The sequence below is a fragment of the Geotrypetes seraphini genome, chromosome 7 (assembly GCF_902459505.1).
Source record: "Geotrypetes seraphini chromosome 7, aGeoSer1.1, whole genome shotgun sequence".
Classification (NCBI taxonomy): domain Eukaryota; kingdom Metazoa; phylum Chordata; class Amphibia; order Gymnophiona; family Dermophiidae; genus Geotrypetes; species Geotrypetes seraphini.
In genome coordinates, this window is record NC_047090.1 from 5,359,856 (window position 1) to 5,377,956 (window position 18,101).

The 18,101-nt window shown below is 44.4% G+C and overlaps 1 protein-coding gene and 1 long non-coding RNA gene across 5 annotated transcripts in view; one reads left to right on the forward strand and one right to left on the reverse strand.

Moving 5' to 3' along the window:
• Positions 1-14,445, forward strand: CYREN (cell cycle regulator of NHEJ). Of its 4 annotated transcripts, none has more exons than XM_033951019.1 (4): positions 1-521; positions 1,693-1,774; positions 4,562-4,636; positions 13,856-14,445. In XM_033951019.1, the coding sequence occupies exons 1-4, from the start codon at positions 394-396 to the stop codon at positions 13,892-13,894; spliced, it is 324 nt and encodes a 107-aa protein (XP_033806910.1). In that variant the 5' UTR covers positions 1-393; the 3' UTR covers positions 13,895-14,445. The 4 variants fall into 4 exon arrangements, with proteins under 4 accessions (XP_033806910.1, XP_033806908.1, XP_033806907.1 ...); XM_033951017.1 differs by lacking the exon at positions 13,856-14,445 and adding an exon at positions 4,867-5,460 and having other exon boundaries at positions 4,562-4,738; XM_033951016.1 differs by lacking the exon at positions 13,856-14,445 and having other exon boundaries at positions 4,562-5,460.
• The window catches only part of LOC117363396, a 25,360-nt gene continuing 19,743 nt past the window's right edge, over positions 12,485-18,101 (reverse strand). The window contains exons 4-5 of the long non-coding RNA XR_004540046.1: positions 16,242-16,340; positions 12,485-12,519 (exon numbers count right to left, since the gene is read on the reverse strand). This is a non-coding gene — a long non-coding RNA (uncharacterized LOC117363396). The remainder of the gene's footprint in view (positions 12,520-16,241; positions 16,341-18,101) is intronic.

The following is an 18,101-nucleotide window of genomic DNA, read 5'->3' on the forward strand; positions in this document are numbered from 1 at the left end:
TGGAGCAGCTTTGCAAGACAGAAGTAGAAAAGTCAAACGTGCAAATTCCGGCCCAGCATCATGGAGAAAGGCAGCTTGATGGCTGGTTGGGGCTAATTTAGACCAAAGGCTTGCAAATATTACTTTGAAATAAAGGGGGGTTGTTAGAAGTGAAGTCTCTAGTTTGCTAAAGCCTGAATTGTATAATTCTTTGGCCATGATTACCTGCATAGGCAGAGATCAACATAGAACCTGACCCTGCTACCTGTCTGGAAAATCACACATTTACTAGGCCTCTTATTGCACTTGGGAAGTCCAATGTGAGACAGTAAGGCAGAGACGTCTCTGTGTTTTGCAGCAAAATTGGGGGTGGGGGGTCTTCTGGCCACTCTTTCTATTCTTATTCCCAGAAGAATGGATACTGCTCCTGAGAACATTAAGAGGAGAGTCCTGCCAAGGTGGATGACGGAGAGTGAGGACCGCAGCAGAGCACAGGCGGCAAAGCCAAAGAAAAGGCGGAAAGCTGAAGCTCAGCCCAAGAAGTGGGTGCTGGGAGGATGGGGTTCTGGATGGAAGCCAGTTTAGGTTTGGTGTGGGATTAGGAATTTGCCGTTGTGGGTTTATGGTGGGAGGGATGGTCAGGGTTTTTATGTCCATGGTTTAGGACTTGTTGCTGATGCGTATAACTGTCTTATTGCCAAGTGTCAGTGGTAACACTTAGGTAAGAAAGAGATAGTAAATGATGACAGCTAAAAGAGATGCGCAGTCTGCCAAGAAGGCTGCCACTCTGGGCAGGCTACACTCCTTTGTGGTCAAATACTGGCATCACAAACAGGGCAATCAAAATTTTGTCATACTGCCATGTATAAGGCAGTGTTGTGTATTTGATGTAAACTTGGAAGAGTGATTTTATATTTTGGCTGTAGCATAGTCACATTAATTGTCAATACCTGATAAAATGAAGTTTTGCTAAATAACAGTTTTATTCGCTTTCAGCCTTAAAATATCTTCTCCACCCTTCTGAGAAACTCATATCATATGAGATGGATGTGATATAAAATGTGCATACTTGATTTATATCTGTCCTTCACATTTTCGGAATATAGACTGTAGAAGTCTGCCTGGTACTAGTGCCTGCCCAGACTTATCTTTATATAATCAGGACAAAGCCCTTAGAAGTTTGCTTTGTTTTGACATTGCAACACAGACTGTAGAAGTCTGCCAGCCCAGATCTGTGTCTACAAATGGCAAGACAGATCAGGGTATGCTGGAGAGAGCTTTGAGGGCAACTCCAGTAGTTGGAACATAAGGACAGTGCTGGGTGGATTTCTATGGTCTGCGCTCTGTGTATAGCAGGATAGGCTGGAGTGGACTTAGATGTCAACTCCAGGGGTTGAGATATAAGGAAGGTGCCAGGTGGAGTTCTACAGCCTACGTTCTGAAAATGGCAAAAACAAACAAAAAGGCGAGGATCAAATATATGTATGGTTTCATCATGAATTGATAATGAGTGTGACTATTAGGCAGATTTGATGGACTGTTTAGGTCTTTATCTGTCGTCATTTACTGCATCTGCTAAAGTTATCCAAGCACCACAGAGTTTTGTGTTGGTTCCATCTTTGTTCCTACAGAGTTTAGATACTGCTAGTTGTGATGGTTTTTTCAGCCAAATTCCTTTTCTCGATTGACCATTCTCGTGTTCTTGTTTTTCAGCAAATGTTCTTCTAGGACAGTTACTGTCTACTGTATGAATGAAGCAGAATTGGTAGGAATGGCACTCTCAGTTCTGAACAGTGTAAGTGTCTGCTAGACACCTGCTCGTGCACAGGGTGTTTGAAGATTGCAGAGTTTGTGATTACTGGGAGGAGGGGAGATCAGTGTTCTAGGGGAGTTTAAAGGCTCTTTCAACATTACCCTTGAGCACCCCAGCAATATCCTAAACAAGGGTGGGAGCTAAGCTTCAGATGACTAACATCTAGGCAAGGAGCAATGCCCATCTTATTGACGTTTAAAGATCTTTTCCCCAGGTGTTTGAGCTCTGTTTCACTCAAATTGCCTGATCACGTTTAACTTGTCTGCAGTGGATTACATGGGCTACCAATTGCAGCATGGGTTGATATATTATTTTTTTTTTTAGATTTTCAATTTATAAGGTTGTATTTGGGCTTTGTTCAAAATACTGTGTTTCCCTAAAATAAGATCTACCCCTAAAATAAGCCCTAGCATGATTGTCGGGGTAGGTCTTAATATAAGGCCTACCCCCGAAAATAAGCTCTAGTCGTAGGCAGCTGTGCTGCCCCCCACTGCGCAGCCAAACCGCTGAACCCTCACTGACTCTCCATCATCGGTACACAGACGGCCCCAGCGAGAAGGCCGCGAAGCAGCCTGTGAGTGCCGCTAGCCCAACGCTTCTCTGCAGCAAGGTGTTTATGGTCACGGTTGGGAGGGAAGGATGGAGGGTCATCGGCGATTCGGCTGCGCGGCAGGTGCTCAAGGGTTCTGCCGCACAGGGGGATGGCGGGATAGAAAGATGATGCAGAGGGAAGGCAGTAGGGGACAGGTGAGAGGGGAGGAAAGATGTTGCACATGTGGGGGAAAGCAAAGAGGAAGAATTGGGGTGAAGGAGAGGAAGGGAGAGATGATCAGGTACATGAAAAAAATAGTTTAGTTTAAGCCATACCCAAAAATAAGACCTAGTGCCTTTTTTGGGCCTCAAATGAATATAAGACACTGTCTTATTTTCAGGAAAACACGGTAGGAGAGACACTTAGGGCTCCTGTTATCAAGCCGCGCGCGACTTTTCATCATGCGTTAACCTCTGCACGGGCCTAAAAACTATTGCCTGCTCAAGAGGAGGCAGTAGGGCTAGCGTGGCCGGCGGTTTAGCGTGCGGTATTACGTGCATTAAACCGCTAGCGTGCCTTGATAAAAGGAGCCCTTAATTGGTACATTCGTAGTGTGCTCTTACTCTTGTTAGGTTGCTAAGTGTTCCTCTCAAACTTAAAAAAAAAAGTTTTTGATTTATTTATTTTTAAAATTTCTATTCTGCTTATAACCTCAGTAGAAGATTACAATATTCACATACATAAATCCCAAATTAAAATAACAAAAGTACACCTTAAGGTTTTTTTTTTTTAAATAACAAAAGTACACCTCAAGGTTTTTTTTTGTTTTTTTTTAAATAACAAAAGTACACCTCAAGGTTTTTTGTTTTAAATAACAAAAGTACACCTCAAGGTTTTTTTTTTTTTTTTTTTTAAATAACAAAAGTACACCTCAAGGTTTTTTGTTTTTTTTTTAAATAACAAAAGTACACCTCAAGGTTTTTTTGTTTTTTTTTTAAAATAACAAAAGTACACCTCAAGGTTTTTTGTTTTTTTTTTTAAATAACAAAAGTACACTTCAAGGTTTTTTGTTTTTTTTTTTTTAAATAACAAAAGTACACCTCAAGGTTTTTTGGTTGTTTTTTTTAAATAACAAAAGTACACCTCAAGGTTTTTTGTTTTTTTTTTTAAAATAACAAAAGTACACCTCAAGGTTTTTTTGTTTTTTTTTTAAAATAACAAAAGTACACCTCAAGGTTTTTTTGTTTTTTTTTTAAATAACAAAAGTACACCTCAAGGTTTTTGTTTTTTTTTTTTAAATAACAAAAGTACACCTCAAGGTTGTTTTTTTTTTTTTTTAAATAACAAAAGTACACCTCAAGGTTTTTTTGTTTTTTTTTAAAATAACAAAAGTACACCTCAAGGTTTTTTTTTGTTTTTTTTTTAAATAACAAAAGTACACCTCAAGGTTTTTTTTTGTTTTTTTTTAAATAACAAAAGTACACCTCAAGGTTTTTTTTTGTTTTTTTTTAAATAACAAAAGTACACCTCAAGGTTTTTTGTTGTTTTTTTTTAAATAACAAAAGTACACCTCAAGGTTTTTTGTTTTAAATAACAAAAGTACACCTCAAGGTTTTTTGTTTTTTTTTTTAAATAACAAAAGTACACCTCAAGGTTTTTTGGTTGTTTTTTTTTAAATAACAAAAGTACACCTCAAGGTTTTTTTTTTTTTTTTTTTAAATAACAAAAGTACACCTCAAGGTTGTTTTTTTTTTCGTAATCTAATGATTAGTGCAGCAGCCTAAGAACCCGCTGCAGCTCCTTGTGACTCTGGGCCAGTCACTTAACCCTTCATTGCCCCAGGTACAAAATAGGTATCTGTATATAATGTGTAAACCATTTTGATTGTAACCACAGAAAAGGAAGTAGATCAAATCCCCTCCCCTTTACTTTTTTCCTGTGTGCCAGAAATCTGGAACATTATCCCCAAGGAGCTGAGATTTTGCAACAATTGTCTATGCTTTAGAAAACTGTAAAAAAAAACCCATGGCTTTAGTCGAGTTGGGGAAAGTATTAAGTTAACAGTGGTTTAGTTTGTGCCCCGTATTTTTTTCATCTCTTTGCTCACTGTTCTGGTATTTATATATTATTGCACTTGTTTAGTTTTGTATTTCCTGTGTGTCAGCTGGAGCATTTTCTGTAACTTTAGCATTGGGGAAAAAAAATGATAAAATCTGTTTCCTGATTCTGTGTTTTAGGATCTTGGATGTAAGGAAACCAAAAATAACATTTTTTTGAAAGAACAGAGAGAAGAGCCGGCAAAAAGCCCGATGGTGAGCAGCAAGGTTACAGAAGTCAGCCTCAAAGAAACAGCCTGCTCCAGCCCCAGAGATGGGTCTGGGTCTCAGGACGAGGAGGAAGATCCTCTGAAATTTGTGAGAGAAATTTTCTTTAACTAAAGATCAGGGGCTTGGCCATTTTTATTTATTGAAAATCTTGCTTGGCCGTGGAGTCCTGCTTGTAACACAAAGCACTTCCGCTCTGTCCTTATTGTGTGTTTTAGGAGCTATAACCTAAAAAGCGATGAAACGTAGTGGTTTTTAAGGTTTTGCAAAAGATCTAAACACGATCTAACTTGAGGTCGTCCATTCCACATCGCAGTTAGTAAGTATGGAAAGGAGTGTGAAATTGTACTAATGGACTTGATATATACCACTTTAAAGGATGAGCATGTGACGGATCCCCCTATGCTGAATGTTTTTCCCATGTGGGTGACTGTGAATTATGCCGGCATGGTTTGTAGTTTGTCATATTGTGGGGATGTGTGTGCTGTTCTCATCTTTGTGAGCTTGTGTTGGGGAGTTTGTTTTTCACTAGATAATTTAATGTGAACCAGCTTTATCACCTTAACATCAACCTACTTTCGAGGGGTAGACGGAAAGTATTATTATGTTCCAAGTATGATTCAGGACCTTTGGCATGTGGTTTCTTAAAGTTTTTGTTTGTCTGTTAGAGAATACTAAGGTTGTTGTATGAGCATGCTCAAGGCCTGCGAGTTCACGTTCTGAACGTGAGCGTGAACTCTCAGGCCTTAGAAACATAGAAACATGACGGCAGAAAAGGGCTATAGCCCATCAAGTCTGCCCACTCTACTGTCCCACCCCATTAAGTCAGAGTGCTGCTCGACCCACGTAGAGATCCCACGTGGATGTCCCATTTATTCTTAAAGTCGAGCACGCTAGTGGCCTTGATCACCTGCACCGGTAGTTTGTTCCAGTGATCCACCACCCTTTCTGTAAAGAAATACTTCCTGGTGTCACCACCAAATCTCCCTCCTCTGAGTTTGAGCGGGTGCCCTCTTGTGACCGAAGGTCCCTTAGGAAAGAATATGTCGTTTTCCACCTCGACACGACCCGTGACGTACTTAAATGTCTCAATCATGTCACCCCTCTCCCTGCGCTCCTCTAGAGAGTAGAGCTGCAACTTGCCCAGCCTTTCCTCATATGAGAGACCCTTGAGTCCGGAGACCATCCTAGTGGCCATTCGCTGGACCGATTCAACTCGAAGTACATCTTTACGGTAATGTGGCCTCCAGAATTGCACACAGTACTCCAGATGAGGTCTCACCATGGTTCTGTACAGTGGCATTATGACTTCAGGTTTACGGCTGACGAAGCTTCTATTGATACATCCCATCATCCGCCTTGCCTTGGATGAGGCCTTCTCTACCTGTTTGGCAGCCTTCATGTCTGCACTGATGATTACTCCCAAGTCCTGTTCTTCTGAGGTTGTAGCTAGTGTTTTTCCATTCAAGGTGTATGTTCTGCATGGATTTCTGCTGCCGAGATGCCCAGCAGACAAGTAAGCAGATCTTTAAGAGTGCCCAGATGAGGGTAAGAAGCGGCGGGGGGGGTGCCCAATTGTGTCGGGGGGTGCCCAGTTGTGTCGGGGGGGGGGGGGTGCTGGATTGCGGGGGGGGGGGTGCTCGTAAATCGAGCCATGCTCGGTTTCCAAGGCACCGATTTTGCAAATGTTTTGCTCGTCTTGCAAAACACTCGCAAACCGGTGCACTCGTAAACCGAGGTACCACTGTAAAATATTCAACAACAAAAGCACTTAGCACAACAATAAGACACATGGATATCCAAGAGCAAGAACATTCCATTTCCCTCATCAGCTCCATAAATTTTCAATATATCATACCCACCCCAGGAATCCCCTGCTCGAGGGACAGCACTCACACCGCACTAGTCAAACCGGCCGCACCCACAAACATACATCATGCACACACCCCCATTCAGTCACTCCCCACCTCCAATTCTGGAGAACATCTTCCACAGGGCCAAAGAGGCCAGCACCTCTTGAAATTGCTTTTGTTATACCAATATACATACAGTGGAATCTTGATTTACGAGCAAAATTCGTTCCAGAAGCATGCTCGTAAACCAAATTACTCATATATCAAAGCGAGTTTCCCCATAGGATGTAAGGGAAACTCACTTGATTGGTTCCACCTCCTCTTCCCTCCCTCCCCCCTGCGGCCACCGGCGCTGCTCCACCCCACCACATCCCCAAAAGACCCCCCCCTCCCCCGAGGCCACTGGTGTGCTTCCACATCTCCCCCCCCCCCGCTAACCGGCATCGCCCCCCCTCGCGAACGCCCGCCCAAACTGAAGCCTTACTCCCATCTGGCACCGGCTCGCAGCACCAACCCACAGGAGGTGCCAGTACCCGAAGATCATGCTGCTTGTCACACTGGGCCTTGAGCATCTGCGCATGCTCAAGGCCTTCTGGCTCCCGCCTCTCTCTGAGATTCTCGGAGAGAACGAGAGCCAGAAGGCCATGAGCATGCGCAGATGCTCAAGACCCAGTTCGGCAAGCAGCATGATCTTCGGGCACCGGCACCTCCTGTGGGTTGGTGCTGCGTGCTGGTGCCAGATAGGGGGTAAGACTTCAGATTGGGGAGAGGGGGGGCGGGCGTTTGTGAGGGGGGCAATTCTGGTTAGCGGGGGGGGGGCGGCATTCGCGGGCGGGGGGACTTGCAAATCGAGTCAACGCTCAGTTTGCGAGTTACAATTTGCGAAAATGTTTTGCTCATCTTGCAAAACACTCGCAAACCGAGGTTTGACTGTATATTTTTTGTATCACCGATACACTGTAATATATTTCCAGAATGTGGTTCAGTCTGACCCTTATTTCTAGTGTTATAAGTATCTTAGGGCCACTTAGGCACAATCATTCTCTAGATAAGCGAGATTTACCCTCATTATTGGCTATGCGCCTACAGAATGGTAGCATAATAAGCAGCATGGAAGAATATGATACAGTGTTTGCACAATACAAATCAAAGCCCTTAACAGGCATGCATTAGAACATTTAAATAAGCATAGATGTGATGCAAACACTGTTTGTACAATACAATAAACATTTTAATAGGTAACTGAGTGGACTTTCAAGCTAAGGCAAAAAAAATCTTCAAACTAATTGCTACTAATCATAGTAACAGCAGATAAAGACCCCAAATGGTCCATCCAGTCTGCCCAACCGTACACGCTCTATAAATTAATACAGTGGTGCCTCGCATAACGGTCGCCTCGCACAGCGGACGCTGCGCACAACGAACTTTATGTCGTGATCCGTATAACGTACTTCGTTTCACACAACAGTCGCCCGAGCTGCATCCTTCCGGGGTTCCTGCGGGGTTGGATCGCAGCGGGGTTGGTCGAGGGTAGTCTCCTTCTCCTTACCTGCCCTGTCGCAGCACACAGCCGAACGGAAATCTTCCCGATGTCAGCGCTGACGTCGGAGGGAGGGCTTAAGCAAAGCCCTCCCTTCCTCCGACGTCAGCGCTGACATCAGGAAGACTTCCGGTCGGCTGTGTGCGGCTGCGGCAGGGCAGGTAGGAAGAAGGCAATGGCGAACGAAAGAGGGGGGAGGGGGCGGTCCGCCCCGAAGAATGTGCACAGCTGGTCAGGTCCCCCGATCGACCGACAACAGGCCCGGCCGACAAACCTCCCTGCCCTGTAGCCGCGAATCTAAATTACCTCTTACAGCAGCTTCAATAATCCAGCTGCTGTAAGAAGGTAATTTAGATTCGCGCTACAGGACAGGGAGATTTGTCCGACCGGGCCTGTTCTGTTGTCGGTCGGGTGCAAAAGCGCCACAAAGGTGGAGGCAGGGAGGGAGGAAAGGTGGAGTGGAGAAGAAAAGACGCTTAAGGGGGGAGAAGGCCGCTGAAAGCACATGTTGGAGCAGGGGATGAGAGGGAGGGAGAGAAGGGGAAATATTGGACAAGGGCAGAAGGGATGCTAAATCATAGGGTGACAGGCAGAGAGAACAACAGGAAAAAGAGTGGAAGCAATCTTGAACCCTGAGGGTGAGGGCAGAGAGAGGTGGTGAGATGATTGATCATGGGGAGAGGGACAAAAGGGAATAGAGATGGGATAGGAAGATAGTGGAAGTAAAAGGACAGGGAGATGTATGTTTTTAGATGTATCTAAATAAAAATAATAACAAAAAATTTATCTTTTTTATGTCATCTTAGCATATTTTATGCTGCAGAACGAATTATTTTTTTTTACATGTATTCCTATGGGAAAACGCGTTTCACATAACGAACGTTTCACTTAACAAACTTGCTCCTGGAACCAATTAAGTTCGTTGTGTGAGGCACCACTGTACTTTAATTTAAATGGTCCTTTTTCTTAGACATTCCTGGGCCAGAAACCCAGAGTCCTGCCTGGTAGTGTACTTACTCCAACTCATCTAAATCATCCCAGCCATCGAAGCCCTCTCCAGCCCGTCTTCAACTGAATGTCCATATACGGGACACAGCCTGCCTAGTTCCTTCAATGTATGCCTATTATTTTTGATTAGAGATCCTCTGTGTTAAATCATTAAGGTGAATGTGAAACATAATTTGCGTCTTTTATGTAGATACTTTAATCACAGAAGTCTACGATTTGAAATAAATTAGAGATATCTTGCTAATAGACCGCTAATATTATCTGTACCAGTTATATACGTGGAGGGGCATAATCAAAAATACCGTCTAAGTCCCTTTTTGGCCTAAGGCCTTAAACGTTGAACGCAGAAACAGGGAAAGTGTCCATAACCAAAACCAAACGTCCATGTTTTGATAATGGCCTGCCTCTACATTCAGCTGTTTAAACACCCACACCACCACTTGTACCCAAACAACGTCTACACTTATACCCCATAATGAACCAAAAAAACGCATAAGGCCAAAACGTCCAACACAAGGAGGGCTTTTAGGCAAAGGAGGAGTCAGTCCTTCGCCTAAAAGCTGGATTTTGTAACCGGTGTCTGTCAAAAATAACATCGGTTACAGAATCCACCCCCACAACATCGGGGCAGGAAGGAACCCAAGCCCTCCTGCCCTGGGTAGCCGTGGCACCCCCGACGATATCGGGAAACGAGGGAGCCCAAGCCCTCCTGCCCCACGGCAGCTGCGGCATCCCCGACGATATCGGGGCAAGAAGGAGCCCAAGCCCCGCAGCAGCCACGGCACCCCCGACGATATCAGGGCAAGAGGGAGCCCAAGCCCTCTTGCCCCGGCAATCGTGTCCCCCTGCCGCCAAGTACGATTGGGCCAGGAGGGAGCCCAAGCCCTTCTGGCCCCGGCGATCCCCTCCTCCCCCCCCCCCCGATGCGACTTGGCCAGGAGGGAGCCCAAGCCCTCCTGGCCAAGGCGACCCCCCCCTGACTCGATCTGGCCAGGAGGGAGCCCAAGCCCAAGCCCTCCTGGCCCCGGCGACCCCCCCGACTCGATCTGGCCAGGAGGGAGCCCAAGCCCTCCTGGCCCCAGCGACCCCCTACCCCCCACTACAATACGGGCAGGGCCCATGTGCCTAAGGCCCCACCTGTGGGTGGGGTTTCAAACGCCTGGGCCAATCCAGCCTCATTCCGGAGCCAGCTGACCTGCCGGATGGGCGGGCTTGGCACCCGTCCGTCCGGCCAACGTTTGAAGGTACGGGGAAGGGGGGGTGGGGGTGTTGTGGGGTTGGCCGGGGGTTCGGGGGTTGTGTCGAGGGCAGGAGGGCCTGAGATCACTCCTGCCTGTATTGTAGTGGGGGGTAGGGGGTCGCCGGGGCCAAGAGGGCTTGGGCTCCCTCCTGGCCCGATCGTACTCGGGGGGGGGGGGGCACGATCGCTGTAGCAAGAGGGCTTAGGCTCCCTCTTGCCCCGATAATGTCGGGGGGAGGGGTGACGTAGCGCAGCAGGAGAGATTGGCCATCTCCCCTGCCGTGATGCGATCACTCCTCTACCTGAACTGCCACAACCCGCGGCAGGAGAGATGGGTAGAGGGGTGATCGCATTGCGGTAGAGGAGATGAGGCATCTCTCCTGCCGCGATGGTTGTGGTGGGTAGGTTGCCGGGCCGCTGAACGGGCGCCAGCGGCCAACAGCTCAGCAGCCCCTTTTTCGGCACTTAGACCTGTTTTGACTTGATCTAAATCAAAAAGGTCTAAGTGCCGACTAGGCAACCTGTCAAATGTTTTGGTTATACCTGTTGTACGCCCAGGTGTAGGTCAGCCCACCTCCCGCCCACCCTTTCCCCTCCTCTAAACATGCCTCTTTTCTCACTGTGCGTTTAGAGGCAGGAGAAAGGCCTAAGCTAACGTCTAAAAACCAGCTTTGGTAATGGGTACTTGGACGATCAGGCTTTTTGATCGTGATGTTGTTTTTTTTTATTATGAACCCCTTAATGTTTTAGAAATCTTATGATCCATAACTTTGCATTTCAAATTGGTGCTGTCCGTATTGCGAGAATAGTATTTGCAGGTGGAAGGAACATACGTAATCCATTTCAGCTCCTACTGAACGGACTTAACTTGCAACTTCAAATACTAAATTCCAGAGTTCAGAAGTTCGTATTAATCATTAATGGATATGCCAACAACACTTCTAATACTACCGTGGACAAACTTCTGTGGGACACAATGGACTCTGAAACTTCTAATTCCTGGGAAAGTTTCTAAGGGGGGGGGAAAGGATTTCAGGCAGGTTTTGTCTGCTTTTGAAAATGCATTTACTTCTGTAACAATAACTTCACAAAACCATGCAATTATGAACGACTCAATTAGTTTTGATGTTCACTTTTATGCTATTTCAAGGATTATCGGCGTTTTAACGCATTAATCCTTCATCAATTTTTTAGAAATACTGCTGCAATCGTCATAGATCCTTTTTACATACCTTTCATAAAATAAATATAAATATTCTTCAAATTTTTATATTATTGCAGTACTTTAAAATTTTTAAATCAATTCTTAGCCACTTATCTCAGTAAGCTGAATTTCCGTCGACTAGGGACTTTTTCCGACATGTTTCACCCTACAGGCTGTATCAAGGCTGTCCCCTATAACATTCCTTCCCAGCCTTGATACAGCCTGCGGGGTGAAACATGTCGGAAAAAGTCCCCAGCTGACGGAAATTCAGCTTACTGAGATAAGTGTCTAAGCATCGTACCCCTATTGTAAGATGAAGTATGAATTGGTATTTGATGGTTTTTGACATGTCTGTTTTGGTTATGTTTATTTTAATTATGTATATTTATTTATATTCTGCCTTTAAACACGGCACATTATAACCAATCTACTGTATAAACTATTATACATATTCCAGTTTTGTAATGACTTCCTCAGACTCCCATTTGTAACTCTTTGCAAGGAAGCCCTGAAGCAGCAGGGTGACATAAGCTGCAACTAATCCCACGACTGTTTTATTCAGCTCGATGCTCTGAACCAAAGCCAAGGTGACTACCAAGATCGCACCAAGGCCAATGGACAAAGCCACAAAGGAGATGGCTAACAGCCAGACTGCAAAGTGCCAGAGAGCTCTTTCATTAATACACTTTGCTAGCACAAATGAGAGCAGCGCAAACAGGCAGATAGGCAACGTGGCATAGTCACAAACCAATCCAACCGTGAACATATACTGGTAAACGATGCCCAGCTGCTGCTCCTGCAGGTCATAGCACGTGAGGTGATCTGTCTCGAGCCAGAGACATATGCTGCGGAAGCTGATTTCCCTTCTCTCGGTACATGCGATGTTTCCAGCTTTCGGCAAAAAAGCACAAAGCAGCAGGACCACAGTGAGGATGGACAGGCTCAGGCAACCAAAGTAATGAAGTTGGGAACCCGTCGTCATACTTTTATAAAGTAGTTTCTTCCTTGACTTCTGTTTCCTGGATGCTGCAAAACAGGCAAATACAAAATATGAATGCATGCAAATATTTCAGTAGAATGATGCTGTGAGGTATTGAGGAGCAAAATCCGCTGGAAAGGAACGCTGCAAAGACCAACGAACCCAAGAGCCACAGGAAAAGAACCAAAGTTCCACAAAGCAAAGAAAGGGTAACCAAAGTCGCACAAAGTGGAACTGGTTCCTGGAGAGTCAGGGAATGAACATAACGTGTTTATTGTATATAAAATACAGCAGTCTATGTTAAGAAGAACAATGGTCACAAAATAGTTCTTGGTGCTAACAAACTGAGAACCTGACCCTATAAGGGCTGTGTTTCGGCAATGAATTGTCTTCCTCAGGGGTCCTGTCTCCTTCAGCACTTATGAATGACACCTTTGTATAATGGCTGTGGCTCAGAGCAAGTAGACATGGCTGACATAAGAGTTGCCCTATTGGGACGGTCCATCAAGCCCAACAATGGCCAACCCAGGTCCCAAATTTCAGACAGAACCCCAAAGAGTAGCAACATTCCAGAGCTGAGATTGTGATGTCAGAATGCCTCATTCCACCAATGCCTAAGAGCCAACCTCATCAGTGACATCACAATGGCTTAATTGTCCTATTCATAGCTCACATAAGAATTGAAGGCCATACTAGGACATACCAAAGTTCCATCAAGCCCAGTATCCTGTTTCCAACAGTGGCCAACTCCCAAGTAGTAAAAGAGATTTTATGCTGTTTATCCTAGGAATAAGCAGTGGATTTCTCCAAACCATTTCAATAATGGCCTATGGCCTTCTCTTTTAGGAAATTAGCGAAACCTTTTTTAAGCCCTGCTAAGCTAAATGCTTTTACCAGTTAGCTTAGCAGGGTTTAAGGTGCAGGTTTATCCCAGATTTGTTTGTGCATAAAAGAAGGCATGTGTCTCCAGCCCCACACTGTTCTACTCCCATACATACTTCGCCTCTTCTCTGAGTATGCGTGGATGTGACACAATGATGTCACACGCATCCACACATGCTCAATGGCTCTCCAAAAGCTGCTCTGAGCTCGGGGCCTTCCAAAACTCAGTTCAACTGCCGGGTTTTGGAAATCCGTCCAGGTTTTCCCAGACATCCGATATCCTTAGGTGGTCAGCTACATAACATCTCGAGTACGTGCTGTGTAACTTAGGAAAACCACTGAAGTGGCTGATTCTGAATACATTATTCAATCAGAAAATATCAGCTTCTTCTTTTAATTTGTTCAAAATAAATATATAACTATGTTCAATAGAAAATATATAATTTAAAAAATAAATATAAACATAATAATGAAAAGTGCTCAATGTCATATCTCTTTCAGCGGGTTGGAGTTTTGTCAGTGTCGGCGTCTTGGCATTAGAAGTCCACTTCAAGAGTTCACTCCTCCTGAAGAAGCCTCTTTGGCGAAACTCAGGACTGAGTTGAGGAGTATAGTTACCCGACACAGGAGTTATATATAGCATGGATTTTGCACAGCTGCACTGTTTTGCACAAAACTCTATATGAGTTTCACTTGATCTTATCATCTGTAGAGCCACGACAGTAAACCATCGTATAAGTACTGGACTTCCTTATCTTTATTATTTGCATTTATACATCAAGTTTTATCAAGTTCATTCATATTATTTGATTGAACGCTTTTCCAAATTACAAAGCGTTGTACGAAAGGTAAAAATATACATTAATGAAAAGGGACTGAAAAGTGATATGATGGTCCCTCTTTAATCTCTACGTGGCTCGCATGTAAGAGATTATTATGTTTATATTTATTTTTTAAATGATATATTTTCTAATTAACATATTTATATATTTATTTTGAACAAATTAAAACAGGAAGCTGATATTTTCTGATTGAATAGTTTAGCGCTACTAGTAATTCAGTATTTCTATACTCCTACAAAATTTTTTGATTCTGAATTAGAGAATGACACGGTGACAAAATTCATCACTGTTCCCGTCCCCGCGGATAACCGCGGGAAATGATCCCATTTCATTTTTTAGTGTCTATTTCAACCTCAGTCCTTCTACACCAGCATTCTTCAAAGCAAAGCTTGCGGGTCAGTGGTTGTGGCCATTCATACTCTGATTCTTCCCTCTCTCCTTAAAGAATGACATGAAGATTGTTTACCGCGGTTATCCGTGGGGATGGGAACGGTGATGAATTTTGTCACCGTGTCATTCTCTATTCTGAATACATACAGATTTCCGTCTCTATATGTACTATCACTTCCAAACATCTGTTTTTTGAAACTGAATTGTTAATTTTCATAGAAGCTGAAGATATGACGTGCTTGTTTTGTTCAACATAACATAAACACCTTGTAGTTCTATGCGGTTTACAGTAAAAAGGGACTGAACAATCTCAGCGATATACAAACATTGAGGTTACAAAATTTATCAGAGAGATAATCTTCAATAATTTTCTGAAATGCTGATAAGAAATAGAGCTAACAAATAGTTAACCCCCTCCTTTATGAAGCCGTGCTCACATGATTGTTGGAGTCCTTATAGCGGCGGCCGGCGCTAAAAACGTTAGCGTGGCTTTGTAAAGGAGGGAGTAAACTCTTTAGCCGGGATTTCGGGCCCGATCCGAGCAGGTCCGATGAATTCAGCAAACTCCAACATGCAGATGAGGGCGATCGGAGGAACACCACCATCTGCAAGCACGGATCGCGCTATAATGATCCCCGTGCATGCGCGGGACCTCCAGGCCATCGGAGTTGTTGGATTTTGGGGGGGGGGGGGTTTCCTTCTATTTTTTTTTTTACACTGAGCGCAGCCAGGGAACCTGAAAAGTGCTGGACCTCAGGGCTGGCACAGATTTTTTAAAATAGGCGATTGAGGAACTTTTGGGAGTCCGTGGTTTTAACCCACTTAAACCCACGGGTTAAAACCATGGTCTTGCAGTGCGGGGTAAGGGTGGGAGAGTTGGGGCAGGCACCCAGGGTGTTCGGGATCGGGGCTGGAAGCCAGATGTGTTTGGGGCAGGCAGGCAGACACGTTTGGGGCTGCAGGAGGCATTCGGGGCAGCAGGAAATTGGGGCTGACAGGGCAGAGAGCAGGGCTGTAGAAGGCTGGGCAGTTGCAAAGGGCTTCAGCGACTGGTCCTCAGAAGTCGCTTTTTTTTGATAGGCCAGCCCAGTCAGTGTTGCAGGGTTTTGTTTTTGTGAATGGCTTCCCTGCCTACTTTGCATGCCGCTGCCTTCATTTGCATGTGCGGATTGGAGGATGGTTGGAAGACAGGTAAGTGAATCGGGACGGGGTCTCAAACCGATCGGTACACGATTGGTTTGCTTTGTGAATCTAGCCCTTTATTCTTAATTGCAGCTTGAAATGAGTAAAGTTGGCGCAAATGTGGTTTTTAAAAAAATATAAACAACCCTTAACTGATGGAAAAGCAAAAAATGGGCAGATGCGTTATGAACATCTTGAATTTGAAAAAGTGAAATGATCCATATTCTGTGCAAAAACACTACAAACAAAGCAGAATTAAAAAAAAATTTGCACAGAATTCCTCCAGGAGCTTAAGCCGTGTAAAGGAGTTACACTGTCCATCAGAGCATGCCAGAGATTTCAGTGGTTTCACTTCTCATTTTTTAAAAACTCATCTTTTCCAGGAAATTGAAACAGCCAAGTTCCAGTTTCATTCTTGCAATCGTGTTACCAGTCTAACACTTAGTAGCTATGGAAACAGAGATGTACCGTACCTTTAAAGAAAGGAACCGATTGCCCTTTCTGTCAAAGTCCACAGCCTGCCCCTGATTTATGGTCAACTCTCAGCTGGTCTGGGTTTTGCTGGATTTACTCTGAGGGACAGAAAGGGAGCAATTTTCAGAAACTCTTCTCAGTGCATAAATGACACAGGGAATCCTCAGAATTTGAAGAGGATTTTCACGCAAAATGCCTGGCTGTTTTTACATCTGCTTTTTCTGGTGTTCACACATATTGGAACCGCCAGTGTTTTTTAAAATTTGGATTAGAGAATGACACGGTGACAAAATTCATCACCGTCCCTGTCCCCGCGGATAACCGCGGGAAATAATCCCATGTCATTTTCTAGTGTCTATTTCAACCTCGGTCTTTCTACACCAGCATTCTTCAAAGCAAAGTTTGCGGGTCAGTGGTTGTGCCCAATTATACTCTGATTCTTTCCTCTCTCCTTAAAAAATGACATGAAAATGGTTTCCCGTGGTTATCCGCGGGGACGGGAACGGTGATGAAATTTGTCACCGTGTCATTCTCTAATTTGGATGTTGCTCGTGCGTTTTCTGTAATAGTTCAAGGTGAGTTACATTCAGGTACACTAGGTATTTCGGTGACGGGAGAAAAGTGCACGAGACATCAGCGCGCCGACATTGGAACGCAGAAAATTCAGCGCAAGACACCAGCGTGCCGCGGAAAAACTTACTTTTAAAGAGCTCCGATGGGGGTGTGTGTGTGTGTGGGTGGAGAACCCTTCCACTTTATTTCATACTCTGTGCTGCTGTTGGGGGGGTGCAACCCTCCACATTGTAGAGAAAACTGAACTTTTTCCTAAAAAATTTGAAAAAGTTTAGTTTTCTCTATGATGTAGGGGGTTGAACCCCCCCAACGGCAACGCAAAGAGTATGAAGTAAACTGGGGGGAGGGGGGGAGGGGTCCCCGCTCGTATCCTGCGTCGGAGCTCTTTAAAAGTAAGTTTTCCTGCGGCGCGCTAGTGTCTTGCGCCGAATTGTCTGCGCTCCAATGTCTCGCGCGCGAATGACTATGAACCAGGTATTTCCCTGACCCTGGAGGATTCGCAATCGAAGTGGTCCTTTTAATAAGCCTTTATTACACCCTTACATGGGTGTTTCCTGTTTGCTCAGGCCATTTTTCTGCAGCTGTAAAAAATAAAAATGCCTCTTTTTCATTCTTTTCATTAATTGCCATGTGGCCATTGGCGTGTAGCTATTTAATTACCACGGCAGAACTTGCTGCCACCTGTTTTGTAGGTGATAAGGGGCACTAACCAGTTACATATAAATGCTCTAACTCAGTAGTCTCCAACTCAAACCCTTTGCAGGGCCACATTTTGGATTTCTAGGTACTTGGAGGGCCTCAGAAAAAAAAATAGTTAATAAAGAAATGACAATTTTGCATGAGGTCAAACTATAGTTTATAAATCTTTCCTCTTGGCTATGTCTTAATAATAATATTGTCATTTATAGCTAAAGAGACGTATGATCAAGAAACTGTTTTATTTCACTTTTGTGATAAGGATAAAAGATACCGAGGGCCTCAAAAGAGTCCTTGGCGGGCCGTGAGTTTGAGACCACTGCTCTAGCTGGTTAGCGCAGAAACACCCACTCTCCCCCCTTGCCGTCCCTTCTCAGAAAAAGACAAAAAACCCAAAAATATATTTAGTGCATGGTTAGCTTGCAGCAATGCAAAAACTAACACATGACGCTCTCGTGGGGTCCCCCATAAGGCCATTTTTTTTGCTGCGTCAGGCGCAGGTTAGTGCCTGATGCAGTTTGCTAAGTTTCAGCCCAAGATCACGTGCGTCATTTTCTCCCATGACAAATACATCTGGACTGCTCAGTTTT